At 38.8% G+C, this 23,666-nt stretch overlaps 1 protein-coding gene across 4 annotated transcripts in view; it reads right to left on the bottom strand.

The window, feature by feature from the left end:
• Positions 1-23,666, bottom strand: part of FHOD3 (formin homology 2 domain containing 3) — a 386,114-nt gene that overhangs the window by 7,490 nt on the left and 354,958 nt on the right. For 3 of the 4 annotated variants that reach the window (XM_082288793.1, XM_082288794.1, XM_082288795.1), the window contains 4 exons: positions 22,658-22,850; positions 17,189-17,218; positions 14,461-14,632; positions 12,348-12,509 (listed from right to left, as the gene is read on the bottom strand). In XM_082288793.1, coding sequence (XP_082144919.1) covers positions 12,348-12,509; positions 14,461-14,632; positions 17,189-17,218; positions 22,658-22,850 — 557 coding nt within the window. Of the gene's footprint in view, positions 1-11,519; positions 11,558-11,828; positions 11,906-12,347; positions 12,510-14,460; positions 14,633-17,188; positions 17,219-22,657; positions 22,851-23,666 lie in introns of all 4 variants that reach the window. The other variant, XM_082288796.1, reaches the window with a different exon arrangement.

The following is a 23,666-nucleotide window of genomic DNA, read 5'->3' as shown; positions in this document are numbered from 1 at the left end:
AAATTTGACATCCAAAATGTCCAAGGTGACAAATGTTAAATTTCTAGACATATGCTGTGGAATACTTTAGGCTCTTAAGGTCTCAGTGAATCACCCAATGCTTATTTCTGTATCAAAATGAACTATATCAGGAGTGGAAGAACAAATCCAAGAAAGCTGCAGTAGAAACATTTCTGTCATACTAAACCCAAAGTTTTCCCTGTGTATTTCACCTGCTTAGCTGCCTGCACTCCTCTCCCCTGAATGCTTTTTTTCTTTATCCTCTGGAACATCAACAGCCAAACATGGACTGTAGCTTGCTTGCCCACCAGACAGCAGTATCATGCTAAAAAATACAGGGGACCAAACTTTCCCAGGGTGACTGTCCAGATGACATTACATCTTCCCACTGATGCAAAAGTGAACTGGAAAACCAAATGTGGAATGAATTTCCACGTTTTAGACACTTCTGCAGAAGTGTCAAACCAAATGTGTTCATTTATGCTCTCACACATACCTCCAATTCTCTCAGACCACACTCAATCACATTTGCAAACTGAGCCCAGTAACTACTGTAAAACAAATTTCTTTTTTCTTGTCAGACAGGAAGAGAACAAATTATTATTCCTGTTCGGAAATATTTTACAGGAACTGATGTACTCTGCTAACACTGGTTAGGTACTGGACTAAGCTAAATTCTGCTCTTATTTATGACAAGATAAATCTAGAACAACCTCCTGTAGGTCAGTGCAATTGCTACTGCACAAATAACTGAGCTGAGACTCTAACAACTGAAAGGGAAATGTGTGCCTCTGTAACTTCCACCAAGCAGAACACAGTTGTTTCAATTCCTCCATCAGCTTGAGTAAGAGAATTACTAGTTTACTAGGAAAAGCCAAATGGAGTTACAATAACATATAGGTCTCTTTGAAGAAAACTACAGGAGTTTATATTCAGAAACCATAATTAAGAGTTAAAATATCATGGTAGAAACCATCTTCATGGAAAAGTAAGTTGTCTTCTTTACATTAAATAAGGTAAGTCTCTGAGTCTCCAGATGCCTACCTATCAAACATACTAAAGTATTAGACTGAGATCCTTTTCTATTAACCCTTTTATGACTTTTATGAAGAAAAGAAATCCTGTTTGTATCAGGTGGCAAAGTGCCTTGTTCTGGGTTTGCTGTGTGATTTGCGCCAGAAGTCTGGAGACCAACCCCAGACTTTATTTTTTGTGCCACTGCAAAACAAGTAGGAATGACAATACTCAATGAATTGCTGGGACATACACAGCTGTAATTAAGCAAAACATCCCTCTGCTCTAACTCAGCTCTCCTTTAATACAGAGAATGACAACTTGGGTTTAAGATATTCCAGTGACTTAGGGTATTAAAGCCAGCAGTTGGGAAAAAAAGAGCTCTAAACAATGCAGAACTTTGGTGGTCATAATGAGATCGTCAAGAAAATAATAAAAAGCAAAGATGTGAAGAATCTTTTCAGTGACAGAATGATTCCCATGAAAACTGACGGCTGTTGACTTGTATAAACTAAGCGTGTGGGGCCGATTACTGCAAAGTACTGTGGCTACTGGCAAGATTAAAGCTGTCTGCCATCAATAGGCAACTGCAAGGATAACAGCTGACAGAACCATGGTCCACACTCAAATGAGGGAACTCTTAACCCTACAATGCAACAGGACAGTCTGGCACAAAGCCACTTAGTGTTTGAAGTATTATGTACTTAGGGAGATGGAAGTAGTCTGATAAAGGGTGTCTTTATATAAAAATTGTATCTAATACACACAAATTACAGTACATTTCCTCATCTGAAGATAGAGTGGATGGGTGCAGCATCCAGAGTAACACAAGTTCCAGCCCCACTATTCTCTGCACTGACGTGTTGAATATGGAGGCTGGTGGGTGATGAAACCACGAGAAAACTGAGTTATCTACAGGAGCAATAACTGCTGTGGGAGGTGGGTGAACCTTGTCTTGACATTCTGTTATACAGATGTCCTCAGCCATTTGTCTATTTCCTCATAAAGTGCTTGGTAGGGTTCCTCTACCTTAGGTATTTGTCTATTTCCTCATAAAGTGCTTGGTAGGGTTCCTCTGCCTTAGGTCATGAACACATTTCATCATCAAAACTGAATGCAGGGAGAGATTTTCCTTCCATGTTTTATAGACAATGCAAAATTACATTTCTCAACCTAGATCTTCACTCTCCCTGCTTCACTGAACTTTGTCGTGTCTCTAACTGGACTAGACATAATATCTTGGCTTGTAAAACTCTTGGCCTGCTGCAGATCACATTAAACTGAGTTATGGAATGTATTTTGGAGGCAGTGACAATAAAAATAAGACTTTCAAACGACCTTTTAGGTTCTTCAAGCAATTTTTAAAACATTTGCTAAAGAAACATAACATAGAGAGAAAATAACTTTTACTCTTGTCACAAGCAAAGCCCGCTGAGATCCCATAACCAAGAAACTAAATGTTGTTTTTCTGGGGTTAGAGGGTGTGATATTCTTTGTTAATCATGAAATCTAGAACTCTATTTTATATCCTGGCAAAATGCAGTGTGCTTATGATGAACTCAATGAATTTGACACTGCCTGTTGGGTCAAAATCTACAGATACACATAGCCCTCACACTACACTGGAAAAGTTTTTAAAAAGAGTAATTCCCTAAGCATAGCTTTGTCAGAGAATATAATTATCTAGGCTTTGGTTGTTTTCTTAAAGAGCAAATAGCACTTCTAATTTCCTCGCTCCCTACCTTTTTTTTTTTTTTTTTAAAGATTCAACAAACAGTAAAGATCAGCCGGACTGGCTCCATTTATTCCTACATTTGCAATAGCATTTGGCATGTGTATCTACTTTTATGTGAGTCACTTGTAAGGCAGAACAGATATGACCATTCTGCTCAGGCAGTCACAGAATGAGTGCCATTCCTGCTACAAAGACGTGGCAGCCACAGAACTTTCCCTCGGTCCCAGCTACAAAGGTAATGCAGCTGCAAGTTGCTGATTTGGAACGAAGAAAATTCCCATGTGGCTGTAAATTACACAGTGAGGACAGCAGGAAGGGCAAATTAGAAGAGACAATGCAGGCCAGCTCCATCATCTCCTTTCATTTAATGTATCTTAGGGGTTTTTTTTCTGTTACCTATCCATATCCAGCTTGCACACTTGGTCTACGTTCTCATACATTTACATTTAACACATTGTCTTGGGCTTTACTACAGCGAGTGCAGCAATGGCAATTTGCAACTCCAACCCAGACACTCTTGCTCATATTTTCTTGTTTTAATACTTGTCATATTTTTATGCCACTGTATATAGGTTATATAGGTTCATTATGCACATATCATTGCTTAATACCAGTAGGCCTAAATGCTTAATAGAAATACTATAACAGTATGTGTAGAGATTTTCTTATGGAGATTTGTGGGTGAATTTTTGGACTATATCACACACTTCTCTGAAGAAGTAGAGACAACTGAAATGTGGTCTTTGTCTGGGTCAGCCACACAGAAAGCTCCTGGAACCAACACATTATTATGTATTATTCTGCAGCTTTGCTTTGAGTCCTGTCAACACTTCTTAGATGGCAGAAGTCTTTCCTAACAAGAAATTTTGTAGTTCACAACCACCTCTGGGTATGACTTATGGTGGCTGTGACATAAAGAGGAGTCTAGCAGTGGGAAAGGGCAAACTGGCACTTCATAAGGAAAGCTAAACTGGTTTTTCATCTCCAGGTGGCTTATGTTATAGGGAACAAAAAGTAACATTGCCTTAGAGAACCTGGGCTGCATGAAGAGCATACGGGCTTTCAAAGTAATATTTAACATGTAGTTGAAACTGTTGAAGTTTCCAACTTTATGTATTTCACAGATCATCATTTCCATAGTCCCAACAGTAGAGCAGAAAAGAAGATTTAACTCCTTCTTTGAATGCCTTCTATGACAATCCCCTTGATATTCAGGACTAACGTGAATTCCACTATAAAGAGTTACTAATAAAAGCAATCCTGCTGCCACCTCTTTCATAATTTCTCCCACTTGACTTCACCAGTCAGAAGTGATTCCACAAATAACAGGTAAAGCATCAAGTGCATAAAGCTCACCAACAACCACGTCTGCATGACTGAGTATATAGTGAGTCATGACTGAGTCACTATACACTATGTTCAAGACCAGACCATACATTAACAATGCACAGGTTGGAAAAAGACAGGAGATGGGATACAAAAAGTAAACCATCTAATGTAAGTGTTTAAGGCCTGCAGCCTTTACATTTCATTTGGAATTTAAAAATGACCCACTAAGAGGGTTTATCAGGCTCTGAACACAGAGATGCCTCTTGGGGAGTGACTTGGCAGAGGACTGAGGCGAAGTTTGAGCACCTGGGCTCTGCGGAATGCAAATTAATTTTCCCCATTAGGAATCCACTCTGGGGAATAAAACCATAAAAAGCATCATATCAGGTGAAAAATAATTGTGATGAAAATAATGTTGTAATTACACTAAGCAGGTGGTGTTATTCTGCCTAGAGAAAGCGAAAGCCATATATATACTTATATAAATTATTTCTTGGCCATAGTGCTGGGGCAAGATAAATCCAAAATAGCTTTTTGTGAAACGTTTTCATTCTTCCTCTAGGAGAGACTTCCCTGCAAACACTTCTGACACTCGTGTCCAAGCAAACCCCTGCCTTCCCAGCTCCTCCTGCTAAATCTCCTTGGTGGCAGCAGAGGGCTCCCTTTGGCAGCTGTGGCAGCGCCACGCTCTGGAAAGCCACACAGGAGATCGGGTTTGTGGCCGCCCTTCTTTCATAAGGCAGTGTGAAAAGCTGCCCGGTACCGCTCTGCATTCTCCCGTTCTCAGATGAAGTGCTTTCCAGAATAACTCGGTGATTTTGTCAGCCAGCAACTCACTACCGCAGAGTTCTTGCTAGGATGCTGAAAGTCGTCATCTTTCAGGAAGGAAGGATGATGCAAATAAGGAATAAATTACTGACTGGAGATAAATTTGCAAGTTACTTTAATACAGAAGAGAGCAAACAAAATACTTATCAACTTTGGATTAATGGTGTGCCACTCAACTATCCATATTTTTTAAATACTTAAAATTCAGGTATCCTACTTTTGGGAATTAATCCTGTGATAAGAATTCAAAAGCCTTTACCTTTAAAATACATCAATTAAAATAAAATCAGAGGGGAACGTAGATGAATTCACTGATGCAGTGAATAGCAAACTGGCAAAAGTGAAAACAACAATTTGTATCTCCTGTAAGATGCAAACAAATGGAGTAAAGTTATTTTTTTTCCCTACAGAACTACAGTTGAAAAAGTAGCAAAACTGTGTACTGTAATGGAAGTATTTATACAGAAAATGTCAATGCCAATATGCAGTGGGCAGGGAACAGGAACAGCTTGATTTCCTACATATAATACTGACATCACTTGCTCTGTATCAGCTGCTCATCTCCTGCCAGTTTCCCCCACATTACCTGCAGTCTGCTCTCTCCTGAAATTAAGGAAGTGCCACTTAGCCAGGAAGAGATGGCAAGAGATTCCAGCACTTGTAAATCCTCGTCTAGAAGCTCATGAGGAGTTGCATTTGGTTCTCCCAGTGTTGGAAACACAGCACAAGGATGGTCTGTCTATGCTGTCAGATCCGGGGGGGACACCAGCTTCACCTGGATGGGCATTTAGTCCCATGAGGTGACAGCCACTCTAAAACCACCCAGGACTACCCAGCATAGCAGCAGTTTTCTCCTTGTTCCTACACCACACCCTTTGTGCTTGGGTGTTGTAATGTACATGTACTTGTGAATGTCTGTGTAGTGTTCATATCCCTATTCCCCCTGTGAAGTGAAATAAAAAGGGATAAAAGATATTTTATAGTTTTTGTAAACATTGCATATTTAATTCTGACTTAACACATCAATGCAGCGACTTCTCACCCCTTCCTCAGTTGCTGTATTACAACAACACTGCCCTGTTCTGAGCAAATACAATCCACAGTATCTCTAATAGTGGTACAGGAATCCAACATAAAGTTAAGGAATAAACATATTGGTGCAGGTTGGGTTAATTTGACAGCTGACTTCTGAAAAAAAAAAGCTGTTTCAAGCAGAAAGTTTGAGGCTAGGAGCCCCAAAAGAAATAATTTCTATCAGAATAAAACTCATTCTAGAAATGAGTCACAGATTCCTCTAAAATAGTGAGTGGAAAATGAATTTAAGCCTCTTTTACAAGCAATTTTTTAAACTAGATATTTAAACCAGCCTTTCAAAAACCATTTTGTTTTGAAGTCTACATGATGTAGAACTGTACAGGATGATTTCAGGTTTCCTCTACAGTGCTAGGACCAGGCAAACACTCTTGAACACACGCTGAAGTATGAGAGATACAGTTTGAAACTCATGGAGACTCCCAGCAAAATATATAGGTACTATACATTCGAACATGCAAAAAGTAGAATGTCTACCCCTGTCTGTCAAGATCAGATATCTTAAAAGAAAGCTATTAAAAAACCCTGTAACACACACTGTAAAGCAGAAACTGAACATTCATAAATAAATGTGTGCCAACTTAAAAATGGTATTACTATCAACAATCACAATTACATATGTTATCAATTAAAATGGACAAAACAGAAAATATGGAACCAGCTATTCAGCCTCAAGATTTAAATAATTTTATAACTATCAAAACTCATGGTAAGTTCTATGGGTTATGCAGCTAATGGCTAATGGTTATGCAACATGATGGCAGGTATGGTGTTACTTAGTCAAAGGTTGGACTTGATTAACTTAGAGGTCTTTTCCAACCTGGATGAGTCTGTGTTTCTATGATTCTACCACTCCTGTTTGTTCTCCTACAGCTTTTGATGTATAGCCTCTGGCACAGATGAGATATAGGACTACAGAGATCTCACCCTGATCAGATCAATTTCTACAGCTTATTGTGGTCAACTGTACTTACTAGTAATTCATTAACTATTACTAGTAATTTAAATTTATTGGTTTTGTTTTTATTTATTGTAGATCACGGAGTTTAGTTCTCCTATTTTTGCAAAGACCTTGCCATCCTAGGGATGGAAGAATGTATTACTTAAAAGGCACTCAAGACACAAGCTATCTTGGCATCTAATGAGGATAACCTTCCAGCTGCCAGAGCTCTAAGTGCTTTATCTCGCATTCTATTTTCATTCAATAATTACATTTTTATTAACCGGGTATTGACCTTTTGAAGGCTCAGTACTTTGTGTAGGAACAAACAGACTTTGATACGGAATACCATCAGTCATACATTTACTTTTTCTAAATGCAAAGAATGGTTCCTAAATATGCATCACTAACTAGATTACTCTGCCCCATACTCTTAACTCCTGATAGGATCCAGCTACTCAAATCCTAAATAATTAATTGCAAATTCAAAGTGAAGTTGTTTTCCTTTAAAGCATTTTATATAGTCTTTCTTCTTGCAAGGTTTTCATTTTTTTAAAAGTATAATTTCCATTAACTCCTGCTCTTAGTCAGGCTATAAATACCAGAAGAACAGTCTCCCTCCTGGTATTTTGGCACTTCTGTACATTTTCAAAGCCAGAAAAAGTAAGTGGAGAGACATGAAACTGAAAAATAATGAAAATAACAAAGAAAATATGAAGAAAAAGTTACATAATGCACCCTATGAATGCTCAACAAAATCCATGCGCCTTTGCATTCAAGTAGTGTCCCATGTAGTATTTTGTTTGATTACAAACATGTTTATTCCAAAGCAGCACTGCATGTGGTACTAAAACTTGTCTAAAGCTGGTCTCCATGCCTGGTCCTTTGGCAGAGCTCTTTCCCACATTTAAGCACCTGATGACAGCAGGCTGATTTCTATTTCACTTTTTCAGTATGAAATACCTGACCTAGCATGTTCTGCAGTTAAATTTAATCCACCAGCCCTGAGTTTATTTGTCTCAGATTCAGGTAAACTTGACTCAGTTCCTATCTCCACCTACTCGGGTGGTGCCTTAGACCCATTTCTGAATCATGATTGCAAGAATTTTTTACTCCCTGCAAGCCATTATACAAATAAATCAATAAATCCTTATGAGATGTTTCCATACCTCAAGGGTCTGTATTAGTAGGCTAGCATATGATTTCAAAGCCTGATAGAAGAACAAGGCATTATCATGTCTGTCTCTTTTTTAAACATCACAAATCAGTTTGATTAAGTTATATCACTCGAACATTAGATTAAATTGTGATTCAATTATTATGTGTTCCAAACCCTCTTCACTAACTCAAATCTAAAGCAGATTTTCAATTTTAATAAAATCTAAGAATAACAGGAGTGTGCACACACACAGAGACACTCAGAGATAAAACACTGTGTGGGAAAACAAGCCTCTCACTCTGTGCCATCCCCATGCAGTGTCTCCAGCAGCATCTGATAAAACCATCACTGTGCTACCCATCATCAAATCCCAGTCACACCCGGCCCTACATTACAGTTCATCATCCAGGGTCAGATGAAGATCTACATGCAAAAACTGCTGAATAGTCAAGCAATCTTTAAAGAGCTATTTCCTTTCAAATATATAACCCTGTTTAGCTCAGCATTCACAAGTGCTGCCTTATGTATGTCGGAATTAGTGCAAATATCTTCCATATGCTTATTCATGTTTAATAATAAACTGGAGTATGATTTTTCCTGATGCTGACTCATAGGAATTGTATCATTCTCCTGAGACAGATCCATCCAGTTCAATGAGACTGACACAGAGATGGCACCTCAGCAAGAGTCTAATTCTGAGCAGACTGGTTTTCTGTTAAGGGATCAATATTTAAATAGACAGCCAGGACAAGAAAGAAAACAGTATTCCTATTTTCTATTATGGAGTTGTGGGGGAGCTCTTTAAATAAATATACTTAAGTAAAAATTGTATCTTATGGATGATACTGCTAGTCTTTATGAAATTTGGATTATCAAGTAGAGTGATTCTTAAAACTTCCTTATCCCAACTTTCCCTTGCACTCATTGTTTGTTATAGCACCCTTTGTGAAGGCTTTCCTAAACTTATAGGAGAACCAGACAATCCTAATTACATTATCTTTATTTCATTGCTAAATTGAACCGCTCCGTATAATGTTACAGAAAACCTTCTTGCAGAAAGCTGCCCTCAAACTTCAAGAACAGAAACAGTGTATTTTCAACTTAATTTAATGCTTAATTTTTATGCTTTTAAAACATGCTGAACTGACATCTCTAGTGGCTGGGGTCTGTTTTTTACACACAGAATATAAACATAAGAGGAAAAAAGTCAGAAAAATCTTCCCATGGGAACTTGCTTTGAAGCTTTCTCTGAACAATTACCTCGAGGGGGTGACAGAGCATTTCAGTTTCTGTGGCTCATTCAATCCTGTGGCTTTCTGATGAACAAATACAACTGCAATGTTATTGTCTCAGATATAATGCCACTCTAGGATATCTGGTAGGCAGGTCACTGAACGACTGTCATAAGGCAGTGACTTCCAGTTGGTTACTGTAACTCTAAATGACAAATTTTATCCTGAAGATCTTCCACAGTGTAAAGGTCTAGCACAGAATCTCTCTCTTCAGATCATCAGTTGTTATGCACTTACCATGTACCTTAGATTTCTGTAATTCACTTCAGCTCCCACTGAACAAATTCCTTCCTACTAGTCATATCTTGATTTATCAGTGACCCTTCCTATCTTCAACCAACAGATACAGACATTTCCATCTGTCTTTTGTGGGATGACTCCCTGCCTTATTCCTCCTCCCATTTTATAGTTCTGATGATTAGCCCAAGCTTTCAAACTCTTCTACATCATTATCCCCTAACCAAGCTCTCTACATACCAGATATGGTCACGCTGCTCAACACCCACAAAAGGTAAAATGCTTCAAATGAACATGTCAAGATGTCTCATTTTCCCATTGCAACTGCTTCCTGAATTTAACATAACCTTTTCCATAAACCTATTTCTGCTTTCCCCTAGCTATAAATGACTTGAATGATTAATTTCTTTTTTTTTACTTCACATTTCACTGTCTTTTTTTATGGGAAAAAATCTCTTGCCCATGAGAACCTTCTGCTGGAACCACACCAAATGTTTATAGTGCAACTGCATATAAATCTTTTGGGTTTCTGATTTTGCTAAAAACATGCATCTCATTTCACGCTCACTAAAATCTTAGCTGAATGCTAAGTGAGCCTGACAAGGTTTCCAGTTGTGTACTGAAAGCAATGACATGTATGCAACATGATGCACAGGGGAAAAAAAATCATTCCTTTCAAGTGAGTTTCTCTTTGATGTCTGTGAATAGATTGAATACCAAGCTCATGGCAAAAGCCAAAAGACGTGTATGGGAGTCTGAAGATTGAAGGTGGTGAATCAAACCTATTAGATAATAGGGTCTCTTTGTTCTACAGGTAATAAATATTATAGTGCCTACTAATCTAAATCATTGAGATATGCCTAAAAATCTACTTTCTTGTATGTTTATGTGTTTCTAACTGGAATGTCTTCTTCTCATTTAACTCACATCATGCATTAGCAAGGGCTGATGTCTCTTCATTTCTTGGAGATGTCATATTATCAGTCCAGCTGAGTGTATTTTAAAGATATACTACTTCATTAAATCATCATCCAGGTATATTGACTACCTATCAGAGTGAAACAGCTCAGTTAGGATGTTCTCCTTCTACACTTCTGCACATGTTAGCTAAAAGGGACACTAAACTACTGAACTTTATGTTTGTTTTGAAACTGTCTTTTAGCCCACTTAAGAGTCTCATCCAGATCTCGAAGAACAAACAAGCACAAGAGCTGAATTCTATCATGATTAATTACAATGGAAATCAGTCCCAGCCTAAACATTTACTGACTGTTTAATCCCTGTTAATGTTTTTACTGAGTATAAAAGACAGTTCAGTTGAAAAATATATAGTATTTTTATTATCATTATTATCCTGTTCTGTTGTTTCTGCAGCAAGTGCTTCCTTGGGAAAAAAGGTATCTGGCAAAAATTAGGAATAAGAGGTTTTGGTATATGTGTGTATGCAGACAGTGTTGCTAACAGAGGAAATATTTCAGCATGGGATAAACCATGGAAATAGGGATAAACCATGGAAATAGGCAAACATACAGGAGATTTATTTGCTATGCACAAGCCAACTGCAGCAGTCAGCACGTGCAGAACACCAGAACTGTGTGGGGAAGTGGGTAGGAGCAGGTGATGCCACAAAGAGGTAAGGCACAGTGTATGACAGAAAGTAAGACAGACAATCCAGTGTCAGCTCATTTTCTTTTTTAGAGACTGGCTCATCTGACCAGAGTGTCCACTTTTCTTCTGCTCTTGCTACATGCAGAAGTTCTTTTCTTAGAATGTTGGGGAAAGTGAATATGCTTTCAGCACAAGCTAGTTTATAGAAAATACCAAATGTCTTTGATCACCCATTATGTTAGAACAACTCCACAAAAAAGGAAATCTGTGTCATTTTTCACTCACTGTTGTTGTCTCCTCTTTGTCCTAACTTCCCAGAAATGCTAAAAAAATGGATGGAAAGGTAGTCAAAAAGCCACATATGGTTAATGATGTTAAACACTAAAATCTTACGTTCTTTGAGTAGTTATCCTTCTCATAGTATTTGTACAAGTTTCTGCACATGAGAAAAAAAACCAACAAACCCAGAAAATTCATCACCTCTTAAACACTGGATTTACTAAAGCATGAAACCAAACTCCTCAAACTTGGGTGCCGCAGCTCAGCCCCAAGGCCACACTACACCATTGAAAGACCACCTTATAAATGTGCTACCTTTTCTTCCCAGTGGAAGTTAAACTCCTCTATAACCACTTTGCAGCCAAGCAGCAGTAGACATTTTGTTTTCAGGGCTGCGGAAAGATAGCACACAGCACGAGAGAGAAAGATTTTAAAAGGCGAAATATCTCAAACTACTTTTTGCTTTATGAATAAATTCAGCTACAGACACAACTATTAATCTTTATGCCAGTTCACAGTAGGTTACAGCATTTTAAGCAGTCTCCATCTGAGGTCCTGATCTGACTTCTCTAGTTATGCATAGGTACTGTCATAAAGCACCATAAACCATTCTTGTCTGTCTGCTAAGGACATTTCAAGTTCTGTAAAAGACAGAGTCACCCACTGCATACAACATTGTTTAAACTATAGCAAGAGGAACATAAGCCAACCACCATCACACACTCAAGCCATTTCCAATGCATGTCTGCCTACCAAAGGCCTGGATCCTACACCAGTATACATAAATATTTGCATGTTTTCTTATCTTGAGCAATTTAATAGCCTTATACTCACACGACTTCCTATTTGCTCGTGACCGCTTCCTCTCTCTAGGCACCGCTCGCTGGCTTGGCACTTGGGTGGCGGACTTGACAATGCGATCCATGATCTCATCCGCCGCGTCATCCGTTGCGTTTGGTGAATCGTCGTTGCCAGCATTCCACGAACCGATACGGCCTGGAAAAGCCCAGCAAGTGAATTCAGGGAAAAAAAGACAGGAAAAGCCTCTTGCGTCACTTTGGTTTTGCAATTGGTTTTTTTGGGAAATTACAGCAGGCAGCTCAGTCATCCCAACCTCAATTCAATCAAAGGAGAAGACTCTGCCTAATGGAGAATATTTCTAAATAATACCCCAGACTCTTTGCTGCACCAGCAGAGAGCCGAGAGCTCAAAAGCAATTACTACATATATATATAGTATACACACACACACACACACTCTCTATTCCTTTTAGCCTCGGTGTCTTGCTCTTGACCACACAACTGGCAAATGCCTGCTAGAGGCTGCCTATAAGCCAAGGATGGATAGTGTTGTGTGACCATGTTTCTCTCTGCTCCTATTAAAAAGACACTAGAAGACATGGCACATCTGAGAGATTGATGGAAATCAGAAATACAGGTCCTTTGTACTGAAAGAAAGGAACAAAGAACAATTTCTGAGCATCTGTATAATAACCTAGTGCAAAGGAGACAAGAAAAGGGCACAAGGTCTGGTTTGACATGTCTCATCCCCATCACAATGAAGAATTCACCTTCTTATTACAGAGCTGTATGTGTCCTGGCATGACTGTGCTCTGTTACGAGTGGAAGAGTTGTCAGCAAGCTGAAAAGCTGAAAGCAATTTTGGTTAAAACCACAAACAAACAAGTGACCCATGTTTCCGAATCCAAGGCTCTGGAGCTCCTTACTCCACAGAGCATTGTGTAACACATCTTTGGGTTCCTCCACTACTGACTACTGTTCTGTGTGCGTTTTGTTTTTAAATAATTTGAAGGCTAGTGTGCAGTGCGAACACTGACAGTGAACTTTGCAGAAGAGTGGGTGCGGTACAATTGCAAGCAGCTAAGATATCACCAACAAGGCCACACTATGTAACATCCCTGAAGTCCATAAACAATAGCTTTGATTAGGCCTTTACTCTGCTGCCTTGTCTCCTAGCTCTTGTCAGGAGGAGTTGTATTACAACAGTGCTCCTGACAAGCTCCTGTCTGGGTCACCCATCTCCTGCCTCTGCTGTTCTTCTGGGGAACACAAGCTGACTCTCACAATCAGGACAATCTCCTCGTTAGCATTCAGTGGATTACTTCAGCTGTTCGGCTTGTTGCACTGCAGCTTGAATTATTTAATCTTCGTACTTTAGTTAGCTGACTGGCTTCTTACATTGGGGCTGTGAAACCTCTGAATTAGACAGGGTTGTGATTTCAAGCCTTAATAAACTACACACACACAGAGAGGTGGATGCTGTGGATGTGCTATCAGTTGTATCAAAAAGTATCAAGAAAGTGTAAGATATCCAGATATGAAGGAGAAGAAATACCAGAGCAGGAAAATGAAGCCTTGAATTTTGGTGCATCACCTTTACTCCAAAACCATCTTCCACGTATTACATGTATGGGAGTGGTGAGGGGAAGACAAAAGCAAATACCCATTACCTTTGCAGTTTAGCAGGGAGGTGGTTAAAAGAGACATCATCTTTTTCCTACCCATTTTTCTCTCCCCAATCATTCATAAAATGCTGCAAGGTCTTTTCACTTGAATTTGAATTGCTACTTTCTACTCGGTTCTATTGAAAATAAAGGGAAAACCACATCCTGAATTCTCCAGATGGCCCATTTTGCTTTCATGATGAGAACAAGGACTGGGGTGTTAATGGGCAGTCACCATCATCATGCAGGGAGAATTGAGAATTTCTGCAGGCTTGGACTCCTGATGCCCCTACTCTGGCTGTATTCAAACTTCAGGTAAATTCTTCTTCATCCCCATTCCCCAAATCACTTCTACCACTGGGATGTTCTCCTTCCACCTTCTCAGCTGTGAGTGCTACCCAAGAGGGACATGACCCACGTTTGGGCCCCTGCATGGCTACCACAGCACAAGAACTGTGGCCCAGAGGGAGCCTTGGCGCTTACCTCGGCTGGCCCGGCTCCGAGTGCGCACGCCGAGCGCCATGGTGCTTTCCCCGCCCACGGAGGAGGTCTTCAGCACAGCCTTCATGTTCTCGTGCTCAGCAGCATCCTCAGCATACTGCAGGCCCTGTGGCTGGCTCTGGCAGGGCGGGGAGCTGCTGGAGAACTTGCCAGACTGCAGGAGGAAAAGGATTTGTTGTTTCAACTGAGAACAGCATGGACAATAGGCCAGAGTCTCGACTGCAAATCGCAAGGAAAAAAGTGTCCTCCCAGGCTTGGTTTGGAGTGCAGCTCTTTCCAAAAGAGCCCAGCAACAGTTGCTCCTCTCCCAGAGTATTCACCCTGACCAGAAATAAACCTGAACCAGGGTGACAGAAGTCAGAGGAAAAACAGATGCATTAGCTGGAGCTTTGTAATTTTGACCTTATGTCTGAGAGTAAAAGGTACAAAGCAAAGACTTGCTTTGAAACCTTCGATCCAGACTGGGCCTGATCTGGGGTCAGGCATAATCCTGAGAGGAACAGCATGAGACCTAACAGAAGAAAGAAATTGCTTTTTTTTTCTCTCTACAATCAACTTTCAGTAGCAAGGCAAAATGGGGAGAGTGGTCTAGGAAGAGACACCTTTCCCTCTTGCCTCTCTGCCTTGCTGCACAGAAAGCTCCCAAACTGCTCTAAAACACAATTCTCTACAAGTAACAACACATTACCACTAACACTTAAAAAATCCCTGGTCCCAAAACACGCAGCCCAATTATTTCGTGGCCAAAACACAAAAATTGCAGTCAGAAGTTAGAAGAACAAACGAAACCTTATAAGAGATTGAGGAATCTGCCCTCTGGTTCCCTGTCACCACGACTGCATGAACAACAGCAGCTACACTAGCTGGGCACACACAGTGTGGTGCTGCAGCAGCCCCACCAATTACCAAAACAACCATCCAGGAGCGGGTGGGAGCAACAGAAATGGGTACTTTCTAAGGAGAAAGCCTTGCATTGCTGGGCTGCTCTCCCTTCCCAGACTCTGCTTGCAAAGGGCTTGGGTGCTGGTGTTCGCCACTACGCTCTTATCTACAGAAAGGTCAAAGCACATTGAAAATACAGCCCTGGCTGCAGGAAATACCAACCCTGTTGACAGCAAACAGGCATCAACAGATAATAATAAACCTCGGTACTCTCAGTCATATCAGCCCAGCATCAGACACCGAAATATGTTATGTTTTTCCTTTTAATCTTTCTTACTCTGACTAATTCAGCACAGATGAAAGGACAAGTGCTGCATTCTCTTCTTCCTTTGCATAATAAACAACATTAATTTTTCACTTGGTGATATCAAGCCAGTCAGTCAAAGGGATGCCAACCTGCAAAGCCCTTCTGTCAGAGAATGGTCAATTGAAAGAAAAGACTGGGTCCTACTTTCAGAGCTTTGACCAAGTCCCCATGTCAAGACTGAAAATTGAAAATGTTTAATCTGGAAACCAATGATAAGATGATTCTATTTTAACATAGTGACTTTTTGGGGTAAGATAGCAAGTTAACTGAGTAGCAAAACAATAATCCATACAAGGCACTGAGCTAAATGTACCAGTACGAGACCTATTTTTGACGGTGAGAAGTTTGTTTTCTTGTTAAAATATTAGCTCGCAACATTTTGATGTGAAAAGTATGCAAGTGCTAGAGTTTCACATGTGAAATTAAGAGACAGAAGAATATTAGAGAAAAACTCCTATGAAAATGCATGCCATTTTTGCATTAAGACTACTTTCTTATACAAAGTGGGTTGTTCAGCTAATCAATACAATCTCAAAAAAATCGCAAAGGATAAAGCCTTCATTCACATAACTGTTAGTTCCTATTCACATAGGTTAGTTACATGTTGGCATAAACAGGCAAATTCATGTAATTTTCTTTCTGTGCCCCAAGCTCTACAGCACAAACCATCACTGGGGGCGAAGCTCTAGAGCCGAAGGTTTTATTTAATTTCCTTAATTTTCACATGTTGCCATAAACTGCTGCCCAAACCCCAGCCTGTTGAGCAAATGACCACCACTATGAAACAGTGAGCATTAAACCACATTGTTTATGTTCAGCAAATTGAAGAAAGCTCTAATGCTGAACAAAAAATGCATTGCAGAAAAGATGTTCCTCAAGTCAATAAACCATTTTATTATGAATATAGCTAGAACACCACCTTCAGGAGCACTTTATGATAGATACGTGAACTACTCCATGGCTCACCTCTATGATGACTGAAGTGTCTCATTCTCAATTTATACAGCAAGGCAAACAATTATGATTTGCTTAACATCCCTATATCCTGATGCTTTTGAACACTTTATAAAATAATACCATTACTTAATGAGTATGAAATTATCCTGGTAATCCATAGCCCAAGGTAACTTATGATCCCCATAACATTTAGATCACTGATGTTTTGGGTAATGGGGATACTTTGCAGTACATTACAGACAGAAAGGAAAAGAAATGAGGAAACTTAAAATTATTAAGGCCTCGGATAAGGATATCCTTATTCAAGAGGACAGGTATGCATATGGTTAAAGCTGACTGTAAAAATGCATTCTTATGATTGAGACAAAAAGGTATGAGAAAAATGTTTGGTTCATAGTTTCAGTTGAGCAGATGGAGTTGAGCAGTCCATACTATCTGAGTTAGAAATTAGATGCCACAGCACACAGGAGACACAGGATGACATGCTTTTTCAGAGAACCATACCTCAACATCCTCTTCTTCATCCGTCTGCCACTGGAAACAAAGGACAAGGTGGAGAAGGACAAACAGCAAGATTTAGGAAAGACAGCACCATCAAACCATGACAGAGTAAGAGGTAACCATGGTACTGTTTATGCAATAGGAAGATGTAAAAATAGAAGACATATAAGGAATTCATTCCTTAGACAATCAGCTTGTTCTTTTAGTTTTGTTTTTTTTTTTAGCTGACAGTATGTAGAGCAGACTGTCACTGTCAGTAGTGTATATAGAAATTTCCTTATTTTTCTTAGGGAAATGATGAACTGAAACTACCCCTAACCCATCCTGTTTCTCTCCCTTGAGTCATGCAGTTGTTTGCCCACTTTTCACCCCATGGAAACTGACAACACTAGGAAGGACTCCCTCTCCTTTTTCCAGGTCTGGGCAGCACAGGGAGGTCCTGGCTGTTGTTTCTCTCAGTGCAGAGGTCAACTTCTTGGCAGTTCCTTTTCTCTACACTTAAGTGTTTGTTTTAATTCCTTTTTTGAGCTGGGGCTTTTCAACTTCCAATTCAACAGAGCACTCAAATAAAATGCTGGGTAGTCTTTCAAGAAATGCTTAAAGTTCTTCAGTATTTGCCTGATACCTGATCCTGGAAATAAGAGAGATGCAATTATCCACTGTCATTCAGGACTTTCACCCTCTGTGACAGGCATGTAAAACTATCTTGACAGTTGCATTACATTAAATGCACAGACATACAAAAATATTGTGGGATATGGAGTATTCTTCAGTTTGGGGATTTACAGGGAATTAGCAAACTATTTAGATCTGTGTTCCCAAATGCCTGGGGAATTCTTCATTGGGTTAGAAGATGCCCCACATGGAAGTTTCCCAAAGTAAAACATGGCTTCTCAAGTATCTGGGCTCCTTGTTTCCATAATTTTCAGTTTGATTGTTTATAAAGTGCAAACATAGTCCCGAAATTCTATGCATTTTTTTTATTTGTGGGTTTTGTTTTGTTTTTTTAGAAGAAGCATTCCACCAATACTATTCCCCTCCCTCGTGTTACAAATACATATTTTTGACCTTATCTCCACCTCAGCTCTGATTTCTGTCTGGGATTGATACATTCTGTTCCAGAAACATCCATCATTAAAAATGAAAGCCTGATTTATTTTGGCCCTCAGCTTAGTTTCAGCACAATCTCCATAAGAAGATTAGCTGTGACTGCTGAGTAGCACATTAACATTACTTTTTAAGGGTATGTTTTATTCAAAGAGTGAGATGCTTATTTTAATTTGGACACAGTGGTACTGACAGAAACACAGGCAGTGTGTTTTGCAGAGGGACTGTGGCAGGTATGTTCCCTTTGCATTAATATTGTTTGTCTTTCTTCTGTCCCCTGGGGGCAGGGAGTCACTCTATAACACAATTTTTCTGAAAAGGACCCCTCACTTTTTGTTGTGAGTAAGAAACAGAAACAAGAACAGGAAGTATGAATATTCTTGTATTCTAATTCCATCTATCTATCTAATCTAATACATCATTCTGTACATCCAGCTAGTAAATAAAGGGCAGCAGGAGACCAAATTAAGCTAAACAATACCAAAAGGCAGTCAGGGCAAGGTCAAATATCAGAGAACACACATTATAAAGACTGTGCTCCAAACAAATGTCTATTATATTATTACCTTACATCAAGCTAGATTTTTACAGGGTGAAGTCCCAGCTGCTGGCCTTCCTGCCCATTTAATCTAGCTAGAAGTGATTTGCTGTGGACTCACTTTAAGGGCAATGTACACTTCTCTGCTTGACTTTGCTCATCTCCAGTACCTGGGCATTACCAGTTCTCTCCTTCCTGCTCCACGTGGAGAGCACTCACTTGTAGAACCACTGTCCTACACCCAAAGCTACTCCAGTGCACAGGAGGAATAGTTCACCACCCCCTTCATATTTCCATGTCTGAAAAGCCATTTGCCTCCAGCAAATACTGACAACAGGAGTAAAAGCAGCAAAATAAATAAATAAATCAACCTTATGTTTCACTAGAGAATCTGCTCTCACCCTGGTGTGTACATTCTGCCTTGTATTTCCTTCTTTATTTCATCATTATAAAACCACTGAGACATGGCCATAAAGTAGGAATTTTTAAACATGTAATATTACCAAAAAGCAGTGAAAGAATATTGCCGTACTGAATACCACTTTCAGACACAAGATGTCAATTTTAAGGAAAAAAGGCCACTTGATTCTTCTGTCATTCTGTATTGGATATTGCAGGACAGTTTGAGATTTCCTTCCTTCCCTTCCTCCTGCCCTCACATTTTTCCTTTAGACTAGCATTTCTGTGCAGTGGATTTGCTGTTTCAAAATATTATGTCTATTACATAGCAATTCTGGAATTGAAACTCTTAAGTATCATGAAAAGCAGAGCTTCATAAATCTGTGAGACAGATGATTATATTACCTACTATTATTAAAAATCATTTAAAAGCTGACTTGTATCTATAATTGCATTTCTTCCCTGTTTTGCTTGCTTGTTATTTTTAGAGTGCCTGAAATGAGTGCTATCATTGGCTAAAGCCAGATACAGGGTTACAGAGACTAGACAATTTTCCCTGTGAAACTGTGGCATCTCACTGTTCTTTTTTTTCCTTACCCTCTCCTCCAGACAACATTCACCAAGATTTAAACTGACAGTGCCCCGTCCACTTCAGCTATTAAAGAACATATAAACACAAAGATATCTGTGGTAAAAGGCTAAAAGAAAGACTGGAAATATTCCCCACTGTGCTCCTCAGCCCTACTCCATGTGAGTAGTTGTTGAATCTGATGCAAGTTCTCCGTGCAAAGAGCCAGCAGACTCTCCATGCAACGAGCCAGCACCTCTCTGCCTTCCAAGTCTGCAGGGGGGACAAGGTTTAAGAGACATAGGCCTTCTCCTTAAGAACAGGGTTGGTTCTGGCTTATTCCTTTCCCACTTTTGCTAAAATCCCTCTTTATCTGCCTAAAAGCAGTATACTGTGATGGGATAAAAATGAGATTCGGAGGAAACTTTCAAAAAGATAGGGAGGTAAATTTCAAATAACTGCACAATACTTCTAGGTCACCAAAAGCAGAAAGTAAAATTCCATATGACTACTGCATATTATAACCACTTTCTACAAAAAAATTTCTTTCCAATGTCAAGATCCCAACTTTCTTCTATCAGTATTTTCTAACTAGTGAATCACTGTCAGTGCATTACTGATCTATCTCCCCTTTCCAAGCCTTCAAATATAAAACGGTAAGAAAATCAAGACCAGATACAAACCACAGCCAAAACAAAACTACAATAAAATTCCACGTTTTCATCATTCTTCACACATAAATATCTTCCATCCTGCTGATTTGGAAACTTGTTTTGAGGTAGATGTAACTTTGAAGTTGTCAGAGGAAGCCGTGACAAATAGTCTGATGCAACTTCAATTCTGTTTTACCATATACTGCAGTTCAAATAGAAGGTAAATGAGGGCATATTACTGGGCTATGGTTAAAGAGATTTAGCAAGTTCTGAAATAACTATGTGGCCACATTAATAACTCCCTTAAAGAACATTCCTGTAAGGGCAATTTTAAAGACTGTTGGTTTTTACTCCTGCAGGCTTTTTGGTTTCAAGCTAATAGGACTGTTCTATAATTACAAATTAGTGATAGGCAAAATATGCTCCCTTTCTTAAGACCTGCAAGATATTTTTTGGTGTAACACTAGCTGTCAGATGGCATTTAATTCTTGCCAAATCTCAACACCATCTTGAGCTTAACAAGAGATCTTCTTCCAATAATACTTTTGTTCTGGGAAAGGCCTTGATGCCTCCTTTCCTCCATTTTCAGGAAATGGCCATTGTCCCTGTCCCTTGCTGATTCACTGTCAAGCCTAAAGCCTTTTTCTGGTTTGAAAGGGTCCCATTTTTCTGCTTCCTGAACCCAGCTGCCAGTGACCAGAACTCTTTTCCCTCTTGCATTTTCTGCAGGAACAGGATATAGAGAAACTTTCTGTCCTGCCATAGCAGTTGTTCTGGACAGATAATACAGAAACAGTACATTATATGGTAGGAACACAGTAGGAAAACAGTAACTCCTTTACATCTCAGTCTTGCTTAAACTAGTAAAAAATGTCAAAGCTATGTGAGGGAATGAAAATTTTAATTTATGAAACTCTTTGGTTAATGCTGTCTTTTAGCTCCTTTAGAATACATCAGGAAAACCAAGAAGCAATTGCAGAAAGTGGTAAAACTTCTCCAGTGGTAGTTTTGAAAATTTGTATGACTGCATTATACCCTTTGTATAAAATCAGAGTCTCTTCCTGAACCTGAGACTAGACCAAAAGAAAAAATCCTTTGATAATAATACAGGTTTAACATTTTCTCTAGAAGGGGCAGGTTTCCAAATGTAAAGAGGATATTGCCAAGAAAGATCTACAAATGACCATGAGTCAATGACTTAAATACAATCTCAATTCATGTCAGTCTCAATACTTATATATATATATATATATATATATATATATTTCTATTGATCCATGTTGCCTGAGCCATAAAACTGTAATCAGCTTAGGGCTTTTCATGCCAAAGGCAGGGATAGCTTCATATGCAATGAAACACTTGCATCTAATCGAGACTCCAGATTTGGATTTTGAGACAGCTGGAAACTTTTGTTAAGTACTGGCACTTCTTAAAACTTTATTTGGATTGAGTCAAACTACATCAACTTAAAAAAAAGATAGAAAAAAATCAAGGGGATTTTAAAACTTACTATTCTGAGAAAACTAATCTTATTTTAATTTATTCTATGAGTATGCAGTCTTACAGTCAAAAAGTTTGCAGAGTAACATCTACTATGGACATAAATTTGTCCATCCTTTCAGAATCCCAAAGCAGTCTGTTGCCATAAAATAGGCTGGTCTGTGCTTTAAAGTTAAGAAGTAAATTGCTGTGCATGCACATGCAATAAATTTATGTCTGTAATATATACACAGACATAAAAACAGATAAAATATCAAGGCTCAAGACTACATTAGAATATTCAAAGATGGAGGAAAAAATCCATTAAAATTTGGTTGCAATCACTTAAATGGCTACAATGATTCATCATCTAAATTATGTTCTCAATTAGGAGTCTAATTTCTAGGTTTTTTTCTTTTTCATATTCTTGGCTGATCAAGTACCCATGGATCCTGATGTCTTCTAGATAATCTGGACGCTGTCTGTGCAACACACAGAGAAACTATTTTTGGATAATTTCAGTTTGTTCTCATCCTACACATTTGTATGAAGCAGAAAATATACACAATCAAGGACTTGCAAGCTTTGTCTTCTAATAGAAGAGAGATTGTTTCTTACAGTAGAAGGACCTCTAAGAATAAAACCAGAGTAACAACACTTCATATACCACATTCAAAGAAAGAAAGTTTTAAAAATCCATGCTATGGGAGATACAATTTGCCACTTACATCTGTTATCATTTTCCCTCTGGTCTTGTTTCTTTCCCTGTGGTTAGCTCGTTTCTGTTTTTGCTGCAAAACTCGTTCCCTGGTGGTGCGGTATTCCAGAGCAAATTCACTAATAATTTTGCAGAACTTATTGATGTTGACTTCACGTATTGCGTAGGGAGGATGGCCCATAAATAACAAAAATGAGTGAAACCTGGAAAACAATGAGTTTATAAATGTAAAGGGAAAAAAATCTTTATTGATGGTCTCTGGGAAAAAAACCAACAACCCTATATTTCACTGAATCCATTTATTACTCTTATTATTACTATATATTAGCGCCCATCATTTCCTTTGTGCTACAGAATTTTCATGGATGCTTTGCATAACATTGGTATGTTTTATAATTAAAACCATGAAAGTCTAGCCTATGATAACTTCATCCCAGTCTACTTTCCCAGGCTGATGTAGGAGATAAGATGTTTATGGAACTCCATCACTTTATATGAGTAATTTGGCACATGAATGACCAATTTCATTTCAGTTATAGAAAAAATATTTATTAAGTTTCAATTCTATTTATTTATATTAAGCAACTTCAAAGAGGCTGTTAGGATGTTGGGCAAAGTCTAGACAAGAAGAATGCAGATTTACAGGCTAGCAAACACAAGAAGGAAAGAATTTCTGGTTCACAAAACTGACCATAAAATTATATTATCTACCAAGTACGTTAGTTTGGGACACTCAATTCATAGTTTTACTGCTTCTGTGGCATTCAGAGCTTTTGCACTATTTGCAATTTTTACTGTTGCTTCTATATTGCATGATTTACAGCAGCACACTGAATGTGTAAAAATGTATGGGAATTCCTTTTAACTGCATCTCCATCCCTGAGGACAAACAGTCTTCCCAATCCTAGAAAGACGCAAGTATATCAAAACATTTTTAAGAACTATAGTAGCAGTTGCAAGGTATCAGAGGAGAAAGTTGATATTTTTCTTACTTGTACAATGCATATGATAAACACAAC

This window comes from Coloeus monedula, assembly GCF_965178545.1.
Source record: "Coloeus monedula genome assembly, chromosome: 1".
NCBI classification, from domain to species: Eukaryota; Metazoa; Chordata; class Aves; order Passeriformes; family Corvidae; genus Coloeus; species Coloeus monedula.
Note: the sequence above shows the minus strand (reverse complement) of the source record. Positions and strands in the feature narration are given on the sequence as shown.